Below are 21,785 nucleotides of genomic sequence, written 5' to 3' on the forward strand. Positions count from 1 at the left end.
ATACATAAGGAAATATGCAAATAAACTATTCTATAACCATACCATGGAATACTATATACTCTTCAAGACCTCATTTTCATATATAGAGGAACTGATAACTCAGTTTTTAGCCTTAAATTGCTATTTGTAGGCCTGTATAGATAGATTTGTAGGCCTGTGCTAAATCATTTTAGGTCAAAAGAGGGTAGGTGGGAGCTAATTAGGTAATGACTTATATAGCTTGTCACTACCTCCTCTCAAACCCTGTGGTCTCAAGTATTTATATAAGTATATATACATATATTTTGTGGGGTGGGGGGTTCTAAGATGTCAATCTTTCTCTAAGAAAATCTCTTACCCCATTAAACCTGTCTTCCTTCATTTGGTTTCATTCTCTCACTACTCCTATACCAAGGATAAAGACTGAAGTAGATTTTAAACCATGTCCGAGAATCAAGAATGTGGTATTATTCTCTGTATAATGAAGTATCCACCCACTCATTTTTGTTTTTGAATAGAATAAACCAACCTTTTGTGAAGAAGCTGCTTTTAGTCACTAAAAATTTAAAACCACAGTTAAGAGTTTATGTATTTAAATTCAAAAATACATGGAAAAAAATAAAATGACTTGAGACTACATGGCTGAAGAGGGAGATGACATGTAATTATGGGCATACCTAATTTTATTGTGCTTTATTAAGCTTCACAGTTACTTTTTTTTTTTTTTGAGACAGAGTCTCGCTCTATTTCCCAGGCTGTATGTAGTGCAGTGGCATGATCTCACTCACTGCAACCTCCACCTCCCGGGCTCAAGAAATCTTCCCAACACACTCAGTTAATTTTTTTCTTTTTAGATGGAGTCTCGCTCTGTCGCCAGGCTGGAGTGCAGTAGTGCAATCTCGGCTCACTGCAACCTCTGCCTCCCGGGTTCAAGCGATTCTCCTGCCTCAGCCTCCCAAGTAGCTGGGACTACAGGCGTGCGCCACTACACCCAGCTAATTTTTGCATTTTTAGTAGAGATGAGGTTTCACCATGTTGGTCAGGCTGATCTTGAACTTCTGACCTCAAGTGATCTCGGCAACAAAGTGATACCCCCATCTCTTAAAAAAGAAACTATAAATGATTAAGCTTAGTGAGGAAGATATGTCAAAAGCCAAGATAAGCTGCAAAGAAGCTTGGCTTCTTGCAGCAATCAATTAGCCAAGTTGTAAATGCAAAAGAAAAGTTCTTGAAAGAAATTTAAAGTGCTACTCCAGGGAATGTATGAATGGTAAGAAAGTAAAACCATCTTATTGCTCATAGGGAGAAAGTTTTTGTGATGTGGATAGAAAATCAAACCAGCCACTACTTGGCCAACTTACTATATCCAAGAATATACCAAAATACAATTGTCCCTTGGTATACAAGGGGGATTGGTCCCAGGATCTACCCTGTATATCCAAATCTGCACATACTCAAGTCCTACAGTCTGCCCTGCAGAACCCATATACACAAAAAGCTGGTTTCCCATCCTGAGAATATTTTATTTGCAATTCTCCTTTGGTTGAAAATTACCACCATATAACTGCAGTTCAATCAGTGTTGTTCAAAAGTCAACTAACTGTACTAACTGTCTGTATGCTGAACTGAAGAGGGGAGGGATGAAAAATAAGCTAGGCATGCCCCAGGTCATTCTACTACACTCACTTATCAGATGTTATTCCTTTTGTGGAGAGGAGTAAGAGAGAAAAAGGGCCCAGGCTCGGTGGCTCACACCTGAAATCTCAATCACTTGAGGCTAGGAGTTAGAGACAAGCCTAGGCAACATAGTGAGACCCTCTGTCAACTAAAAATTAATTAATTAATTAACTAAGCAAATTAGCTGGGCATGTGCACCTGTAGTCCTAGCTACTTGGGAGGCTGAGGCAGGAGGACTACTTGAGCCCAGGAGTTTGAGGCTGCAGGGAGCTATGATCATGCTACTGCACTCCAGTCTGGGTGACAGAGTGAGAATGCCTGTCTCTAAAGAAAAAAAAAAAAGAAAGAGGTTAAAACCATTACCTTAGCAAAGTTCCTCCACATAGAACCTGTAATCTCTCATATTATATAGTAGTTTCAGAGAAAAAAAAAAGGAAACAGGGGAAGAATTAGTAAAAAAAAAATAAAAAATAAATACATATATATACATATATATATATATATATATATATATATATATATGGTCCCTCCGACCCAAAGAAAAAAAAAACCATCCATCTGGAAGCAGTGGCTCATGCCTATAATTCCAACACTTTGGGCGGCATAGGCGGGTGGATCACTTGAGCCTAAGAGTTCGATGCTCTGGTGAGCTATGATGGCACCACTGCAGTACAGCCTGGGTGACACAGTGAGATCATCTCTTCAAAAAAGAAAAAAGAGACTGAGTGTGGTGACTCATGCTTGTAATCCCAGAATTTTAGGAGGCTAAGGTGGGAAAACTACTTGAGCCCAGAAGCTCAAGATCAGCCTGGGCAACATAGGGAGACCTCAACTCTGCAAATAATTTTTAAAATTAGCCAGAGGTGGTAATACACACCTGTGGTCCCAGCTATTCAGGAGGCTGAGGTGGGAGGATCACCTGAGCCAGGGAGGTTAAGGCTGCAGCGAGCCATGATCATCCCACTGCACTTCAGCCTGGGGAACAGAATGAGAAGGCCCTGTCTTAAAAAATAAAAAAGAAAGCATTGGCAACAAAAGCCAAAATAGACAAATGGGACCTGATCAAACTCCACAGCTTCTGCATGGCGAAAGAAACAGTCAATAGAGTGAATCGGCAACCAACAGAATGGGAAAAAATTTTTGCAGCCTACCCGTCTGACAAAGGGCTGATATCCAGAATTTACAACGAGCTAAAAAAGATTTACAAGAAAAAAACAAACAAGCCCATTCAAAAATGGGCGAAGGATATGAACAGGTACTTTACAAAAGAAGACATACATGAGGCCAACAAACATATGAAAAAATGCTCATCATCACTGGTCATTAGGGAAATGCAAATCAAAACTACGTTGAGATACCATCTCACGCCAGTTAGAATGGCGATCATTAAAAAATCTGGAGACAACAGATGCTGGAGAGGATGTGGAGAAATAGGAACACTTTTACACTGTTGGTGGGAGTGTAAATTAGTTCAACCATTGTGGAAAACAGTGTGGCGATTCCTCAAGGACCTAGAAATAGAAATTCCATTTGACCCAGCAATCCCATTACTGGGTATATATCCAAAGGATTATAAATCGTTCTACTATAAGGACACATGCACACGAATGTTCATTGCAGCACAGTTTACAATAGCAAAGACCTGGAACCAACCCAAATGCCCATCGATGATAGACTGGACAGGAAAAATGTGGCACATATACACCATGGAATATTATGCAGCCATCAAAAACGATGAGTTCGCGTCCTTTGTAGGGACGTGGATGAACCTGGAAACCATCATTCTCAGCAAACTGACACAAGAACAGAAAATCAAACACCACATGTTCTCACTCATAGGTGGGTGTTGAACAATGAGAACACATGGACACAGGGAGGGGAGCACTATACACTGGGGTCTGTTGGGGGGGAAAGGGGGGAACAGAGGGGGGTGGGGAGTTGGGGAGGGATAGCATGGGGAGAAATGCCAGATATAGGTGAAGGGGAGGAAGGCAGCAAATCACACTGCCACGTATGCACCTATGCAACAACCTTGCATGTTTTTCACATGTACCCCAAAACCTAAAATGCAATAAATAAATAAAAAATAAAAATAAAAATAAAAAAGAAAAGCCAGGAGCAGTGGCCAAGGCAAGCAGATCACAGGAGGCCGGGAGTTTGAGATCATGTGGACAACATGGCAAAAAGCCGTCTCTATTAAAAATACAAAAATTAACCAGGTGTGGTGGCAAATGCCTATAGTCCCAGCTACTCAGGAGGCCTAGGCAAGAGAATTACTTGAACCTGGGAGGTAGAAGTTGCAGTGAGCCAAAATCGGACCACTGCACACTAGCCTGGGTAACAGAGGGAGACTCTGTGTCAAAAAAAAAAAAAAGCAATAATCAGAAAAAGTAGAAAATTAAAAACATAGTATCCCATCACTGTAGAATTTCTTCAGAAAAGTTCAAAATGAGGCCAGGCATGGTGGCTCACACCTATAATCCCAACACTTTGGGAGGCAGAGGCAGGCAGATCACTTGAGATTAGGAGTTCAAGACAAGCCTGGCCAACACGCAGAAACTCCATCTCTACTAAAAATCCAAAAATTAGCTGGGCATGGTGGTGCACCCTTGTAGTCTTTCTCAGCTACTTGCAAGGCTGAGGCAGGAGGATCACTTGAACCTGGGAGGAACTGGCTGCAGTGGGCCAAGATCACACCACTGTACTCCAGCCTGGGTGACAGAGCAAGACTCTGTCTCAAGAAAAAAAAAATGGCCTTTGGTGCAGACTTAATGTTTCTTTATTGAATTCAACCTAAAATTACAAGAGAAAACAGCACTTAAGTCATTTCAATCAACAATGAATGTCTAAATCACAAGGAATGGAAAGCTGCTTTACATACTTCCTGTGCTATAAAAAGTTAAAACAAGAAGCAATACCTCCATTCCCCCACAAACTATAGTTTCAGCAGTGCTTTCCAGACCTTGCTGTAACCATAAGGAAACTTCCATATTTCAAAGTTTGATTAACTGTGCAATTGAGGATATTCCACCTAATTTAATTGGAAGTGACTGATCTACAGTGTTTGATCTATTTAATCTATAATACATGTTAAAAGGAAAAAAATCTAATAGAATTATATAAATGTTTTCCAAGCAATGAATATGCTCAATTAAAGTCATATACAGATGCTCCTTGACTTACAATAGGGTTAGGTCCTGATAAACCCATCTTAAGTGGAAAATACTGTAAATTGAAAATGCATTTAATACACCTAACCTATTGAACATCAATAGCTTAAGCTAGCCTACCTCAAACATGCTCAGAATGCTTACGTAAGCCTACAGTTGGGGAAAATCATCCAACACAAAGTCTATTTTATAATAAAGTGTTGAATGTCTCATGTAATTTATTGAATACTATACTGACGTGAAAAACAGAAAGATCATATGGGTACTCAAAGTTCGGTGTCTACTAAATGCATATCACTTTTTTGCCCCATGGAAAGTGGAAAAACCCTAAGTTGAACCAACATAAATCAGAGACCATCTGTACTCATGGATTGCTATCAGTATTTCAACATCAATGTATTGGCAGTACCTAGCTGTGTGGAAAGACATTTTCAAAGGTAAGATATGTAAAATCTCATTACAAGTCAGATTTAACAGATGAACACTGGCAACTGACTGATGAACACTGAATTTTCAATCCCAATAAGCCAAAATGTTACCCCAATAAGAACAATTCCATCATTCTTACTAGAAGAACTGTATTTCCAAAAAACATAGTATATTTTGAACTTCTAAAAATTTTCACCAAAAATTTGCAGAAATTTGTTTTCTTTTTTGATATACAAGTACTTACATAACATCCTCAATTTTGACAAAGTCAAAATTGACTGACAAAGTCCAAATTGACTGACAAAGTCCAAAGCTGGACCTTTTACAGAAGATACCTGGTGATGTCTGGGATTTAGACTTTTTTTAAAAAGCATGACTGGACAACTGGTTATCCATTTTTTTTTTTTAAAGTAATAAAATTAGATTTTTGCCAGGTATAGTGGCTCACACCTATAATCCCAGCACTTTGAGAGGCAAAGGAGGGCAGATCACTTGAGGTCAGGAGTTCAAGACCAACCTGGCCAACATGGTAAAACCCTGTCTCTACTAAAAATACAAAAATTAGCCAGATGTGGTGGCGCATGCCTGTTGTCCCAGCTACTCAAGAGGCTGAGGTGAAAGAATCGCTTGAACCAGGAAGGCATAGGTTGCAGTGAACTGAGATCATACCACTGCACTCCAACCAAAGTGACACAGGGAGATATCTCATCTCAAAAAAAAAAAAAATTAGATCTTTTTGTATTTGAAAACAAAACTATAATAAAGCTTTTAGAAGAAAACAAGATACAAAAAATACAAACTATAAAAGATAAATAACTGATTAAAATTTATGACTTCATAAACAAGGAGCAAACATAAGCTATGGAATTAGAGAATACATTTGCAACTCATATAATCAACAAAAAATTAGCATTCAAAAGATAATAAATTCTTACAAGTTAAATTTATTGAAAAAAATAGAAAAGCAAGCAATTCATAAAAGGAGAAATCCTAATGTCTACAAATTATGAAATAATGCCTGATCTTACTGGTAATAAGGGAAAATACAAATTTATTTATTTATTTATTTTGAGATGGAGCTTCACTCTTGTTACCCAAGCTGGAGGTGCAATCATGTGATCTCGGCTCACTGCAACCTCCGCCTCCCGAGTTCAAGCAATTCTCCTGCCTCAGCTTCCCGAGCAGCTGGTATTATAGGTACACACCACCACGTCCGGCTAATTTTTTAGTATTTTTAGTAGAAACAGGGTTTCACCATGTTAGCCAGGCTGGTCTCTTGAACTCCTGACTTCTAGATGATCTCCCCACCTCAGCCTCTCAAAGTGCTGGGATTACAGGCATGATGAGCCACAGCACCCAGCCTGGAAAAATTTAAAAAGTTTATTTTGTTTTTTATTTTTTTGAGATGGAGTCTTGCTCTGTCGCCCAGGGTTGGAGTGCAATAGATTGATCGTGGCTCACTGCAACCTCTGCCTCCCCAGGTTCCAGTGATTCTCTGGCCTCAGCCTCCCAAGTAAGCTGGGATTACAGGCACCCACCATCACGTCTGTCTAGTCTTTGTATTTCTGTAGAGATGGGGTTTCACCATGCTGGTCAGGCTGGTCTTACACTCCTGACCTCAGATGATCCACCCACCTTGGCTTCCCAAACTGCTGGGATTACAGGCATAAGCCACCACAGATTTTTTTTTTTTAAGAAAGAAAAATATAGGCTGATCTGAGTACAGTGGTATTCACAACTAATTGAAGCCTTCTCCATTCCCACTGCTTCACTTGACTAGCCTTTAAAAGACAAAAAAAGCAAGAAATACAATTTTCCACAGATCAACAATTTCTTTAAAACCCTAACAATATCAGCCAAGCACGCTCATGCCTGTAAGCTCAGCACTTTGGGTGGCCAAGGTGGGAAGACTGCTTGAGGCCAAGAGTTTGAGACCATCCTGGGTCCCCATCTCTTGAAAAATTTTTAAAAATTAGCTGTGTGTGGTGGCAGTCCCAGCTATTCCAGAGGCTGAGGCAGGAGGGCCACTTGAGCCCTGGGCTTCTAGGTTGCAGTAAGCTATGACTGCACCACTGCACTCCAGTCTGGGAAACAGAATGAGACCTCGTCTTTAAAAAAATAAAAGAAAAAAAACTAAAAATATCAATAACTGCTAAGAATGTAAGAACATAAAGAAGCAGTAACTCTCATGTTCTATTAGTGTCAATGTGAAAGAGCACAACCCATTAGAAGAGTACTTTGGCAATATCTAGTGAAGTTAAAAATGAGTATGCCCAGTCATTTAACTTATAGGTATGTGCCCTAGATAAATTCTAAAATGTATGCACAAGGAACCATATACAGTCCTCTGAAACACTAGAAACAACTTAAATGAAAAACAAAAAGAGAAAAGATAAATTGTGACATAGTCATAAAACAAAATATAACAAAATTGTAACCGAATGACAATAGGAAAATAGATAGTAATAATGTATTCATACAACAAAATATTAAACATTGGTTAACACAAATAACTACTATTACACTTACTGACATGAATAAATCTCAAAAGCAATATTAAACCAAAAAAAGATTATGAGACATCTGTGATACTATTCTATTTCTATAATGCTTTAAAACATGCAAAAACAATGGTATATACTGTTTTAAAAGTATGTTTAATGAAAGTATAAAACTATAGATAGAAATGGTATGGCATCTACAAAAAATTTAGATAATGGTTAACACTGAAAAAAAGAAGGTAGAGAAGGTAATAGGAACAGGCAATATAAAGAGAGGCTTCAATTGTATCTATAAAGTTTTGTTTCTATATATATGTATGTTTTATATATACATATATGTTTTCTATATAACATGTCACATATATATTTAAAGACGGGTCTCAGTCTGTCACTCAGGCTACAGCATAATGATGTGATCATAGCTCACTGTAACCTCAAACTCCTAAGCTCATGGGATACTCCTGTCTCAGTCTACCAAAGCCCTGAGATTACAGGCAGGATGAGCCACTGTGCCCAGCCTAAACATTATGTTTTGATCTAAACAAAAACAAGAATAAAGGGACAAAACAAACAAACAAAACCAGACTGAAAAGTATATCCTTATGTAAAAATTAAGCCAAAGGAAAAAGAGTAGAAGACAGAAATGGAAGCAAGACTTTAAAACAGGCACTATTCTAGCCCAGCATGGTGGCACGTGCCTGTAGTTCCAGCTACTCGGGAGGCTGAGGTGGGAGGATTGCTTGAGCCCAGGAGTTCTGGACTGTAGTGCACTATGCCAGTTGGGTGCCCGCACTAAGTTCGGCATCAATATGGTGGCCTCCCGGGAGCGGGGAACCACCAGCTTGCCTAAGAAGGCGTGAACCGGCCCAGGTCGGAAACAGAGCAGGTCAAAACTCCCATGCTGATCAGTAGTGGGATGGCGCCTGTGAATAGCCACTGCACTCTAGCCTGGGCAACACAGCGAGACCCCAACTCAAAAATAAAATAAAATAAAATTAAATTAAAAACAGGCAGTATTCTAGCCACTGGGGACATAAGCAGTAAACAAAACTAACTCTTTGCCCTTGTGATGAAACATTCCAGTGCAGGACAAAGACAATGCACAAGTAAATATATGTCAAATGACAATAAGCACCATGAAAAAAAAAGTAAGAAAGAACATGGAGGTAGGAAAACAAAATATATTTTATACATGCTGATATTTAAAGTCATGGGACTGGACAGCATAGGGAGTAAGGGTAGATGAGAAATCTGAAAATTGAGCCGTAGACAATCCAAAATTTAGAAGTCAGGGAAATAAGAAGAGACCTGTGAATAAGCAAGAAGAGAACTAAGAACACTGGTGACCTGAAAGTCAACTGATGAAAGCATTTCAAGAAGGAAAGAATGGTGAACTATGCAATATGATGCTGATAGGCTGAGTAAGACAACTTGAGAAATGACCAATGTAAATATATTGGTGATCTTGAACTTTGAACTTAGCTATTTCAGTGTACCAACAGTGGAAGAAGTCTACTCTGAGTAAGCTTAAGAAATAATGGGAATAGGCTAACACCCTTTTCGTTCTTAGCCCACCTGCACCCAGGTGGAATAAATAAATTAATTAAATAAAAGAAATAATGGGAATAGACAAATTGTAAACTGCAACAAGTTTTGCTCCAAAGTTAACAGAGAAACTGAATAGCTAGAAGGACATAGCTCCAAGGGAATACAGAATAAAGACATTTTTTTCTCCTGAAGTGGATAGAATTACGGCGTATTTGTATGCTCCTGGGGATGATCCAGTAAAGGACAAACTAATGATGCAGGATAGAAGGAGAACAATTGCTGGAATAATTAGTAGAACATAAAAGGTGTGAGGAGATGGGATCCAGTGCACAATTGGAGAGGAGAGACAGGTCTTAGGAGTACTGACTATTCATTTATTAGTAATAGAAGAGAAGGCATGCAAAGACTCAAAGAGATAAATTCCCTCCCTTCAAAAATGTCAGCATAACAGAGTGGAAAGACAAGTAGTAACTACAAAAATATGAAATCACTTGGAAAAAAACACTGCAAGAGGGCCATACAAGAATCACTAACTACATGTGAGTAGGGACTATAGAAGGAAAAGAGAAAGGATTCACAGAGGAGATACTCATACATGAATTCAAAAGGCAAATATGATCAAAGAAAACATGTGCCAAGAAAAGGAGCACAAAATAGCACAACAGAAGATGAAGATAGAATGTTAAGAATGAAAATAAGAAGCCCTTGGACGTTATCTGCCATTATGAGGAGTTTGTTTAGAAGGAATGAAATGAGAGAATACAATCCATTTATACTCTAATTACTGCTTAGTACCAGCTCAGTCATGTATATATTTTCATAGAACAGCACTTAAATCTATCATGTAATAATGGTACTGTCTGGCTGGGTGCAGTGGTTCATGCCTGTAATCCCAGCACTTTGGGAGGCCAAGGCAGGAGGATCACTTGAGTTCAGGATCCAGGAGTTTGAGTCCAGCCTGGGCAGCATGCTGAAACCCCATCTCTACAAAAATTGGCCAGGTGTGATGGCACATGCCTGTGGTCCCAGCTACTCAGAAGGCTGAATTGGGAGGATCACTGGGAGGTGGAGGCTGCAGTGACCCAAGATCATACCACTGCACTGCATCCTGGGAGACAGAGTGAGCTACCATCTCAAAAAATAAGAAAAATAAAATAAGGCATAGAAATTATTTAAAATGTGACCAGTGGTTAATGCAGGGTAGAATAATTACGGAGAATTCTCTTGTTTTGAGATAGGGTCTCACTCTGTTACCCACACTGGAGTGTAGTGGTGCAATCATGGCTCACTACAACCTCAGACTCCTGGGTTCAAGCCATCCTCCCACCTCAGCCTCCCAAGTAGCTGGGACCAACGGTGCACACCACCAAGCCCAGCTAATTTTTTAATTTTTTTGTAGAGGTAGGGTCTTAATTTGTTGCCCAGGCTGGCCTCAAACTCCAGATCTCAAATGATCCTCCTGCCTTGACTTCCCAAGGTACCAGAATTACAGGCATGAACCAGTACACCCAGTAAGAAATTCTTAAATTTTCTTTTTTTCTGAAGTTCCTTCCCTATGATGACCACGTAATACTTGTTTGTTATTTAACACTTATGTTCTTGTAATTACTAAAAAATAAAAGTCAAATCCCTCCTTCCTTTCCCCAGAGAAATAAGCTTGCTGAATACCATTCCTAATCATTTCTGTATATATATATGAATACCTTAAAAACTATAGGTAAACATATAACAGTAATGTTTTTATGGGTTTTCTCCTTTTAAAAATGGAATTACACACTTTGTTTTGCCGCTAGTTTTCATTCAACAATAAATCAGAGATCTATTTCAATATATAAAACAATTATCTTTTTTTATAGCTATGTATTATTTTCATTGTAGAACTATATAATAATTTAATCTTTATTCAACCAATGGAAAACAAAGTTGTACCAAGTTTTTACTACTACAAAAAATGCTACAAAGAAAGCTTTATTCACAGCCTTATCCAATAACTGTAAACATATAAAAACAGTAATAGCTAACATCTGAGTGCTTACTATGCCAAGCACAAGCTTCCACATAAAATATACAATATCAACATATGCACTTGTACTATCTGCATTATTTGTTACTTTTGTAACCTGTCATATTTTTTTCTAAAAATCAATTGCTACAAAAAAAAAAAAAAAAACTGGTCAGAATATGCTTAAAAAATTTTTTTTTAGAGATGGAGGGGTCTCATTTTATTGTCCAGGCTGGTTTTGAACTCCTGGGCTCTCCCACCTCAGCCTTCCAAGTAGCTGGGATTACAGGCATGTGCCACTGTGCCCAGCTTCAGAATACAATTTTAATCTAAGAAATTTCTAGCAAAATGTCCCCATGAATTCTGTGAAAATGCCTGGCATGTAAGCACTCATACATTCATACATTCTACAAATATCATTTGAGAACCTAAAACGTACTGGACACTGAGTGAATAAAACAGACGTGATATACGTACTCATGGGCATTTAGCCTAGCAAACATTTAAAGTGAATTAAGTGGAAAGCAAAAAGAAAAGTGAAGAGAACAACACATCAGCTACAGAAAGACTGGTACCATTTCGGTCAGTGCACACTATTCAACACACAATTATAACTGACTCTTAAACCAGTCTGCCACATCCTATGGATTTAAACTACTGGTTTAATCTTCTTAAAATACTGCTTTACTTATGTCATTTTCATGCTCAAGAACCCACAAATTATCTTACTATTTACCACGTATACACTTCACCCATTTTCTACATTAGCTATTTCAAACCTTCACACTCAAGGTTCCCCCTATGCTTCCCACTATTTCCCCTACAGTTTCCCAGAGGACCACCTAAGTACATTTCAATGACTCCTTTACAAAAAAGGGGAGAAAAGTCACCCTTTCATGTTTTCACTGCCTGCATGCACACTCATTACAACTTCCTTCACTTTAAGTGAAGATATTTTCTCGTCTAAAACGAGTCTCTCTGTGTATATTCTTAAGATTAATCCCGCCAGGCACAGTGGCTCACGCTTGTAATCCCAGCACTTTGGGAGGCTGAGGCAGGTGGATCACCTGAGTTTGAGACCAGCCTGACCAACATGGAGAAACCTCATCTCTACTAAAAACACACAAAAAATTACCCAGGCATGGTGGCACATGCCTGTAATCCAGCTACTCAGGAGGCTGAGGCAGGAGAATCGCTTGAACCCAAGAGGCGGAGGTTGCAGTGAGCTGAGATTGCACCATTACACTCCAGCCTGGGCAACAAGAGCAAGACTCCATCTCAAAAAAAAATTAATCCTGTCACCTCACAACCATTTAAGGATCTAGTGCTATTACTAGTAATCTATTACCGTCTATCTTCAACTTCTCTACTGATTCTTTTTTTCTCAAGCAAGACATGCTCACCTCTTATTCATCTTCAGAAAACACTCTCTTGCTACAATGTGCTGTTTTTATCCTAAAATCTCCTCTCATTCCTTCTCCTTTAAAACCAAACAATGTGTACCTCACCATTTAAAATTTCACACTCTTGGCTGAGTGTGGTGGCTCATGCCTGTAATCCCAGCACTTTGGGAGGCTGAGACAGGCAGATCACTTGAGGTCAGGAGTTCAAAACCAGTCTGGCCAATATGATAAAACCCCCTCTTTATTAAAAATACAAAAATTAGCTGGGCACGGTAGCACATGCCTGTAATCTTGGCTACTCGGGAGGCTGACACAAGAATCACTTGAACTTGGGAGGTAGTGGTTGTAGTGAGCTGGATCAGCTGCACTCCAGCCTGGGTGACAGAGCAAGACTCCGTCTCAAAAATAAATAAATAAATAATAAAATTTCTCATTCTCTATTCGTTCTTAACTCACTACAATTTGGTTTCTGCCTCCATACCATTCCTTTGAAATGCTTTCGCCAGTAATAATTTCTTGAGTCTCTAAAAGACTATTCAGTCCTTGTACTACTCGACCCCTCAGTTTTATCTATCATCACTCCTTGCTTAAAGCAGTCTCCAGCCGGGCGCGGTGGCTCACGCCTGTAATCCAAGCACTTTGGAGGCCAAAGGAGGCGGATCACCTGAGGTCGGGAGTTCAAGACCAGCCTGACCAACATGGTGAAACCCCGTCTTTAAAAAAAATCAAAAATAAATAAATAAATAAAATTTAAAAAAAAAAAAAAAAAAGCATTCTCCTCCACTGGTTCATTTAAAAAAAAAAAGGTACTATCATCTGCTTCCAGACTGCTCCTTTTCAATTTCAATTGTTTATGAGTTGCTCTTCTATTACGTCCTTATGAGGATCCTTAGTCTTAGGGACATTAGTTAACTTGCCAAAGGTCGCATGACCAGTAGATAGCAAACTGGAAACACAAATGACAAAAGTCATACTTTACATATCCCTATTCTAGCACCTATTATATTTAATGCATTTCAGTTTCAGTATCTGAAACTCTCCTCTGAGAGGAGAGCTCCCTGACTCTCCCACTGCACATCATAAGCTCCTTAAAAGGAAAAGAGCTTTTACCATCAGTTCTTTAAAAAGAGGGTGTTGTTTTTTTTGAGACAGAGTCTGGCTCTGATGCCCAGGCTGGAGTGCATTGGGTATAATCTCGGCTCACTGCAACCTTTGCCTCTCCAGTTCAAGCGATTCTCCTGCCTCAGCCTCCCCCGTAGCTGGGATTACAGGCGCCCGCCACCATGCCCAGCTAATTTTTGTATTTTAGTAGAGGCAGGGTTTCACCATGTTGGCCAGGTGGGTCTCCAACTCCTGACTTCAGGTGATTCGCCCACCTCGGCCTCCCAAAGTGTCGGGATTACAGGTGTGAGCCACCATACCCAGCCATAAAAACAGAGAGCTTTTTAATGCTAAATCTTATTTTCCTAAAACACACACACACACACATTTTAGTTAGAAATGACATATACTCTTTCTATTCTTACCAGCCCATCAGCCTACATTGAAGAAATCATTCAGGCCCAGTGTGGTGGCTCATGCCAGTACTCGCAGCACTTTGGGAGGCTATGGTGGGTTGATTGCTTGAGCTCAGGAGTTTGAGACCAGCCTGGGCAACAAAGCAAAACCCAATCTGTACAAAAAAAATTACAAAAATTAGCTGGGCATGATGGCATGTATCTGTAGTCCCAGTTACTTAGGAGGCCAAAGTGGGGAGGATGGCATGCACCTGAGAGGCGCATAGGAGGCAGAGGCTACAGTGAGTTGAGATCATACCACTGCACTCTATCCTGGGTGACAGAGCCAGACTGTCTCAAAAACAAAACAAAATAAAGAAATCAGTCCAAGGAATAGTAAGAGACAAAAGCTATGTTTATTAAAGTTATACTAGTATTCATAAGATTTAACATATTTCAACCTTAAAAGCACTTACTTTGTTAAATGAGTTTGAATCTCATGAAGTAATACCTAGGTTACCTCTACTTTACAAGATGAGTGGGAGTGAAAAAAAAAAAAGATTTGGATTCATTTGTTCATTTGTATCAGACTAAGGAATTCTTGTCAACCTCCTGGAATTTATACACATGGATGTCATAATGATTTCTTCTGTAGCTGTGAGATTTTGTGATAATTTCAGCAACATTTGTGTGTCTGTGTGTATGTGAAATGAAACACACACAAATGAAATTACTGGCTGACATACTGAATGAAGCATTACTGTTCCAGGAGCTTTCTTTGTAAGTATTAACAAAGAAACCTATCTTCTTCCCATCCAATTAAAAAAAAAGTTATCTTGTTTTCTGATATATAGTTTTCTTCTGATACTTTAGATTTGCATAAGGTTTCTGGTGAGTGTATGTGCTGCCAAAGTGAGCAAAATGCTTCTGCTCAGAAGTGAGCCACTTCACTAGCAAACTATTCAGGAAGCCAAGAAATGTTAATGTTCTCAATGCAACTGTTCCGCTCACTTGAACTGTGATTCTCCTCCTGTTCAACAGCATACAAAAGTAAACAACATAATATTCAGAAATAGCCTGTACCTTATTCAGCATACACCCACCCATTATTTTCTATGAAATGTCATTTTATTTATTTTAAGACAGAGTCTTGCTCTGTTGCCCAGGCTGGAGTACAGTGGCACAATCTCAGCGGACTGAAACCTCTACCTCCCGAATTCAAGCAATTCCCCTGCCTCAGGCTTCCGAGTTGGGATTACAAGTGCCTGCCACTACAACTGGCTAATTTTTGTATTTTTAGTAGAGACAAGGTTTCACCATGTTGGCCAGGCTGGTCTTGAACTCCTGACCTCAGGTGATCCACCCTCCTCCGCCTCCCAAAGTTCTCAGATTACAGGGGTGAGCCACCACACCTGGCCTGTAAATTTATTAAGATAATCATCCCCTCACTTGTAACAGTCTGACCAGAATTTAAATTAAAAGGGCTTGCCCTTCAGAAGTGTATACGTCTTTTCATTTATATGGTAGCTCATACACATAATCCCAGAACATCAAGAGGTGGAGGTGGGCAGATCCCTTGAGGTCAGGAGTTCAAGACCAGCCTGGGCAACTTGGCGAGGGCCCCATCTCTACAAAAAAATTAGCTGGACATAGGTCAGGGGCGGTGGCTCACGCCTGTAATCCCAGCACTTTGGGAGGCTGAGGTAGGTGGATCATGAGGTCAAGAGTTTGAGACCATCCTAACCAACATGGTGAGACCGTCTCCAAGAAAAACACAAAAATTTGCTGGGTGTAGTAGTGCGCACCTGTAATCCCAGCTACTTGGGAGGCTGAGGCAGGAGAATCGCCTGAACCTGGGAGGCAGACATTGCAGTGAGCAGAGTATTGCACCACTGCACTCCAGCCTGGTGACAGGGCCAGACCCTGTCTCAAAAAAAAAAAAAAAAAATTAAAAAATTAGCTAGACATGGTGGGGCAGGTTGTGATGCCACCACAGTACTGTAGCCTGGGTGATGAAACCCTGTCTCAAAATTTTTTTTTTAATCCTTAAAAAAAAAAAAAAAAAAAAGAAGTTTATATACCTTTTCATTTGTTCTTTCTTCCTCCACAGCTTTTTACAAACAGGTTAAACATGGAAAGTGTTTTACATTTGATTAAGTCAATCCAAACTACGTAACATTAAGTGTTCTTCATTGTTAAAATAATTTACTATTCAGAATGCACCACAGCCAGGCCAGGTGCAGTGGCTCACCTGTGCCTGTAATCCCAGCACTTTGGGAGGCCAAGAGGGGCAGATCGCCTGAGGTCAGTTCAAGACCAGTCTAGGCAACATGGTGAAACTCCATGTCTTCAAAAAATTAGCTGGGCATGGTGGCACGTGCCTGTAGTCCCAGCTACTGGGGAGCCTAGGTGGAACGATCACCTGAGCCTGGGAGGTCAAGGCTGCAGTGAGCCGTGATCACGCCACTGCATTCCAGCCTGGGTTACAGAGTGAGACCCTGTCTCAAAAATAAAAATAAATAGAATACACCACTAATAATACTGCCCATCTAGACTTTCCACTCAACACCAATAAAAATTTGAATATTGGCTAGACACGGTGGCTCATGCCTGTAATCCCAGCAGTTTGGGAGACGGAGGCAGGGGGATCACCTGAGGTTAGGAGTTCAAGACCAGACTGACCAACATGGAGAAACCCCCTCTCTACTAAAAATACAAAATTAGCTGGGCATGGTGGTACATGCCTATAATCCCAGACTGGGAGGCTAAGGCAGAAGAATCGCTTGAACCTGGGAGGCGGAGTTTGCAGTGAGATCATGCCATTGCACTCCAGTCTGGGCAACAAGAGTAAAACGCCATCTCAAAAAAAAAAAAAAAAATTTGAATATCAGTTCCCAACCTGAAGTCTCTTAATCCTTCCAGAAGGGAAGGGAATCAACACTTGGTGAGCATTTAATATAGATCCCTAAAAAAGTGTAATAGATGTCCTGGGGATATGCCCAACATTTCAGAAAAGCTGAACAGAAATTATACATATGCTGAAGTAAAATTCTGCAGGCTATTAATAAATGCAGACTGGTAAATCTTTCAAGGTATTATTTCACCACAATATTCCTCTGAATAGGTCCTCTTCTGAGGCTTATTCAAAAGACATAGAATATGATGCTATGTACTGTAATGGATCATGTACAAAATCCTACTGAAATACTATGGAAGGAAGAATTAGCTCTGCCTAGAAAGACTTCACACAGAGAGGATATCACAGCAGAACCTGGAAAAATAATTCAGCTTTCTGGGCTATAGATGCCTCCTAAGTATGTTTCTGGTTACAAAAATTCACAGAATTTAAGTTGGATAAGACTTTAAAAATCACCTAGTCCTGAGGTTTTCCACCTTTATTTTAAACTAATAAAATCTTTTATTTAAAAGTCTAATTGAAACTCCAGCACATAAAACAGGTAATATGGAAGAACTGCTCTTTTGAAAGGGGAGGGTTATTGAAAAACACTGCTGTTCTAATCAACCCCTTTCGTTTTTAAAATAAGCTGAGACTCTAAGAAGGACAATGACTTGGCAAAAGCCATATAAAGACAAAACCCAACAACTGATTCAAAGAACAACTCTTAAGCATTATCTCCTCTTTGAAGGCTTTCCTTTCTCACCAGGTGGAATTTACCAATTTATTTCATCCCTCAGTATATCTAGGACATACTTCCATTATGGCTTCTATAAAACTTTAGTGCCCTAATTTTATTTTTGAGACAGTGTCTCACTGCTACTCAGGCTGGAATGCAGTGGCATGATCAGGGCTCACTGCAGCCTCAACTTCCTAGGCTAAGGGATCTTCCTACCTCAGCTTCCCAAGTAGCTGGGACTACAGGCACACACCACCACACCCAGCCAATTTTTTGTGTGTAAAGACAGGGTCTCACTATGTTGCTCAGGCTGGTCTCGAACTCCTGGGCTCAAGTGATCCTCCCAACTGGGCCCCTCATGTGCTGGGATTACAGGCATGAGCCACCACAACAGCCTTTAATTTTATTTTTTTATGTGTCTGTGTCCCTCTCTACTATTGTAAGCTCCCTGAAGGCAGGGACTGGCTTAATCATTTTTGTTTATTCACCCAGACTAACATGTTATTTATTACATTATATTTGACCAAGTTTCAGAAAATATTTAATCTAGCTTGATGCCTGGCACACAGTAGGACTTAATAGATATTTATTAAATAAATTTACCAAAAATGAGGTAAGTGAAATAACATATCTAAAATAGTTACAACAGACCAGGGGCAGTGGCTCACACCTGTAATCCCAGCACTTTGGGAGGCCGTGGCAGGTGGATCACGAGGTTAGGAGATCACGACCAGCCTGGCCAACTGGTCTCTATTAAAAAAAAAAAAAAAAAAATTAAAACAGTTACAACAGTAGCTGAAACATAGTGCCTATTCCATAAATATTAGTTATTATATAACTTTATATAGGTAGGGAAAAAAAACCCTGAAACTATTATTGAACGTCTGATCTGCAAGACAAAAACTAAGCACCTTTCATCAAGTTTTCAACCTGCTCATTTATACACTGCCAATACAGGTTGAGTATCCTTTATCCGAAACACTTGGGACCAAAAGTGTTTCAAATTTTGGATTTTTTTGAATTTTGGAATATTTGTGTATACATAATAAGGTATCTTGGGGATGGAACCCAGTATGAATACAAAAATCATTTATGTTTCATATATACCTTATACACATAACCTGAAGATAACTTTATATAATATTTTTAATAATTTTGTGCATGAGATAAAGTTTGTGTACGGTAAACCAACCATCAAAAAGCAAAGGTATCAGGTATGGAATTTTTCACTTGTGGTATGTTGGCACTCATGAAGTTTCGGATTTCTGAGAGTTTGGGATTTTTGGATTAGAAATACTCAACCTGTACAACCACATCTTTAGTAAGAGAAAATTCAGCTCATTTATAAAGATCTCTTGACTCCGGCAGCCTGGGAAAAATATTATCTAGACTTGAAGTGAAAGGAGAAATTAGGCTGGTCCTAAACTTGAGACTAAGACACTTCTTGCTAGACCTCAGTTTTGGTCATCTGTCAAAGCGGGGTGGTGGAAAGTGGAAAAGCTTATCTCTAAGGTTCTTTCTTGCTCTAATGCTATTGGGGCTTATAACAAATTTAGAGCTAGAATCCTTCTTCAGCTTTTAATTCACATGAGCAAGAACTTTGTGAAAAAAATCAGCAAATGGGCCGTGTGTGGTGGCTCACGCCTGTAATGCCAGCACTTTGGGAGGCCGAGGTGAGCGGATCACGAGGTCAGGAGATCGAGACCATCCTGGACAACATGGTGAAACCCCATCTCTATTAAAAATACAAAAATTAGCTGGGCATGGTGGTAACGCACCTTTAGTCCCAGCTACTCGGATGGCTGAGGCAGGAGAATCGCTTGAAATCGGGAGGCGAAGATTGCAGAGAGCTAAGATCGCGCCACTGCACTACAGCCTTGTGACAGAGACAGCCTCCTTCTCAAAAAATAAAAAAATTAAAATCAGCAAATGATGCACTGGATTTGGTATCAGATAGGAAGGGTCATCGTGCCAGCTCTGTTATTATTTAGCTGTGTGATTCTGAGCAAGAAGCAAACTCTCTGGGTCTCAATTTTCTCAACCTGTTCAACGAAGTTGTTAGACAATATGAACTCTATTTAAAATACATCAAAGTCCAGGCCGGGCACAGCGGCTCACGCCTATAATCCCAGTACTTTGGGAGGCCATGGCAGGAGGATTGCCTAAGCCCAGGAGTTTGAAATTATCCTGGGCAACCCCACAAGATCCAGACTCTTATTTAAAAAAAAAAAAAAAAACACACACACACACACACACACACACACACACACACAAGATACGTCATAGTCATGATATTCCATGAAATAAGTACCTCTGAAGGAAATATTCAGGTGGGTTCTGAATCACCAATTATTAGAAATGTTTAGAGGACTCCTGAACAAACCAAAAGCAGAGAATTTCAAGATTAGAAGAAACCTTACACCTCACCAATTGAGACCCAAGTCTTCGCTAATATATTCCCGGAAGAGGTCGCCCAATCATTCTGGTAACGAACTACCCATGGAAACAAGCCACTTCAACTTAGGTCAAATATGATGCAAAGTTACTTTACTGAAGCCACACCATACTCTGGTAACTTTCGTCCACGAGTTTCACCTCTCTATTACTTAAGGTCCCTCAAATATTTTGGATAGTGATAATATGCCCCTTAAATAGCCTGTCCTCCAAAATTAAAGTACCCAACTCTATCGACCTTTCCTGGCAACATAATACCAAGACTCCCTCACCATTCAGGCTGCGTTCCTCAAAGAAATCTCCATTCTTGCTTTAGCGACTGTATTCAAATGGCTCGAAAAGCTTCTCCCATTCTGACATCCTGGAACCCAAGATTTCCCACTTGCCCAGCTGACACCACAGGGAAGCGCCTAATCACGCTTGCCACCTCCACCCAAGGAAGCATTTAGGGTGGAAAGTGTGCCCTGTTGCTCCATTGGGAGACATGGGAGACAAGAAGTGACAGCGGCACCGACAGAGAGGCCTGCACACCGTTCTCCTCCCCAGTGCAAGCCTCCTCCCTCACCGGTATTGCTTGGGGTCGCTGGGAGACTTGACGATCTCAGGGTCCCCGGCATTACTGAGTGACCCCCTCCGTCCCTCTTCCTCAGATTCATCCGCTCCTAGACGGGCAACCCGGCTGTTTTCGCCCAGATCCTGTCCATTGGGCTGCAGGTCAGGGCAGCTGCAGGTAGACTTCGCCTTGTTCCTTCCAGGCATGGCCAGAATGGGAAAGGGTCTGGCAGCAGCAGAGTCTTCGCACCGACCCCGCTCTTCGATTCCCCAAAGTGCCGCGAGCTCCCGCCTGGCCTCACACAACTTCCTCCGGGTGGCACAGACTGCAGCAACCGTGACTCTCCTCAGCATTCACCACCAAGCTGGAGTGATGGACATCCCGCTTCCCAGGACCCACCTCCTCCGCCTTCCAGAGGCGGTGGCGGCCGGCGCTAGTGCTGCCGCCACTACCGCCGCCTCTGAGAACAGGCCTGAACCCCTCCCCCAACCCGGTCTCTCTCACGCCAACTTCCCCCATCCCTCCGCCCACCTGGCCGCCGATGACGCTACTGATTTTAGCCAATTATGAAGCAAGAAAAAGTCACGCGCACGCAAGCAACCAATGAGGAACGGAGAGGAACTAAAGTGACCCGGACTGATTCTCGGAACAGCCAGCAAGCATTTCGAAACCCAAAGTGGGAGGGGCGAGGGAGAAGAGGCGGAGGACGACGGGAGAAGGACGCCTGAGCGGCTGCGCAGCGTTTATGACGTACCGGGGTAGTGGGTTGTGGCGATCACTGATTTAGTGCTCCGCATCTTAGAGAAAAAATTCCCCTAATGAGAAAGCCGACAAACAAGTAGAAAATATTAATTCCAAAGTTTTAAATTTTCCCATTCGTGTCATATTTTGGGCACCCTGCCCCTCAGACCCGGGGCGAACCTTCGGCTGTGACTCAG

At 40.7% G+C, this 21,785-nt stretch overlaps 1 protein-coding gene across 3 annotated transcripts in view; it reads right to left on the reverse strand.

Annotated features, from left to right (window-relative positions):
- Nucleotides 1–21,342, reverse strand: part of NRDC (nardilysin convertase) — a 101,341-nt gene extending 79,999 nt beyond the window's left edge. For all 3 annotated transcript variants that reach the window (XM_064372334.1, XM_012434513.2, XM_012434511.2), the window contains exon 1: nt 20,860–21,342. In XM_064372334.1, coding sequence (XP_064228404.1) covers nt 20,860–21,200 — 341 coding nt within the window. In that variant the 5' untranslated portion in view covers nt 21,201–21,342. The remainder of the gene's footprint in view (nt 1–20,859) is intronic.
- Nucleotides 21,343–21,785: the final 443 nt, after the last annotated feature.

The sequence above is a fragment of the Aotus nancymaae genome, unplaced genomic scaffold, assembly GCF_030222135.1.
Source record: "Aotus nancymaae isolate 86718 unplaced genomic scaffold, 86718_ANA_hifiasm-v0.15.2.pri h1tg000007l, whole genome shotgun sequence".
NCBI classification, from domain to species: Eukaryota; Metazoa; Chordata; class Mammalia; order Primates; family Aotidae; genus Aotus; species Aotus nancymaae.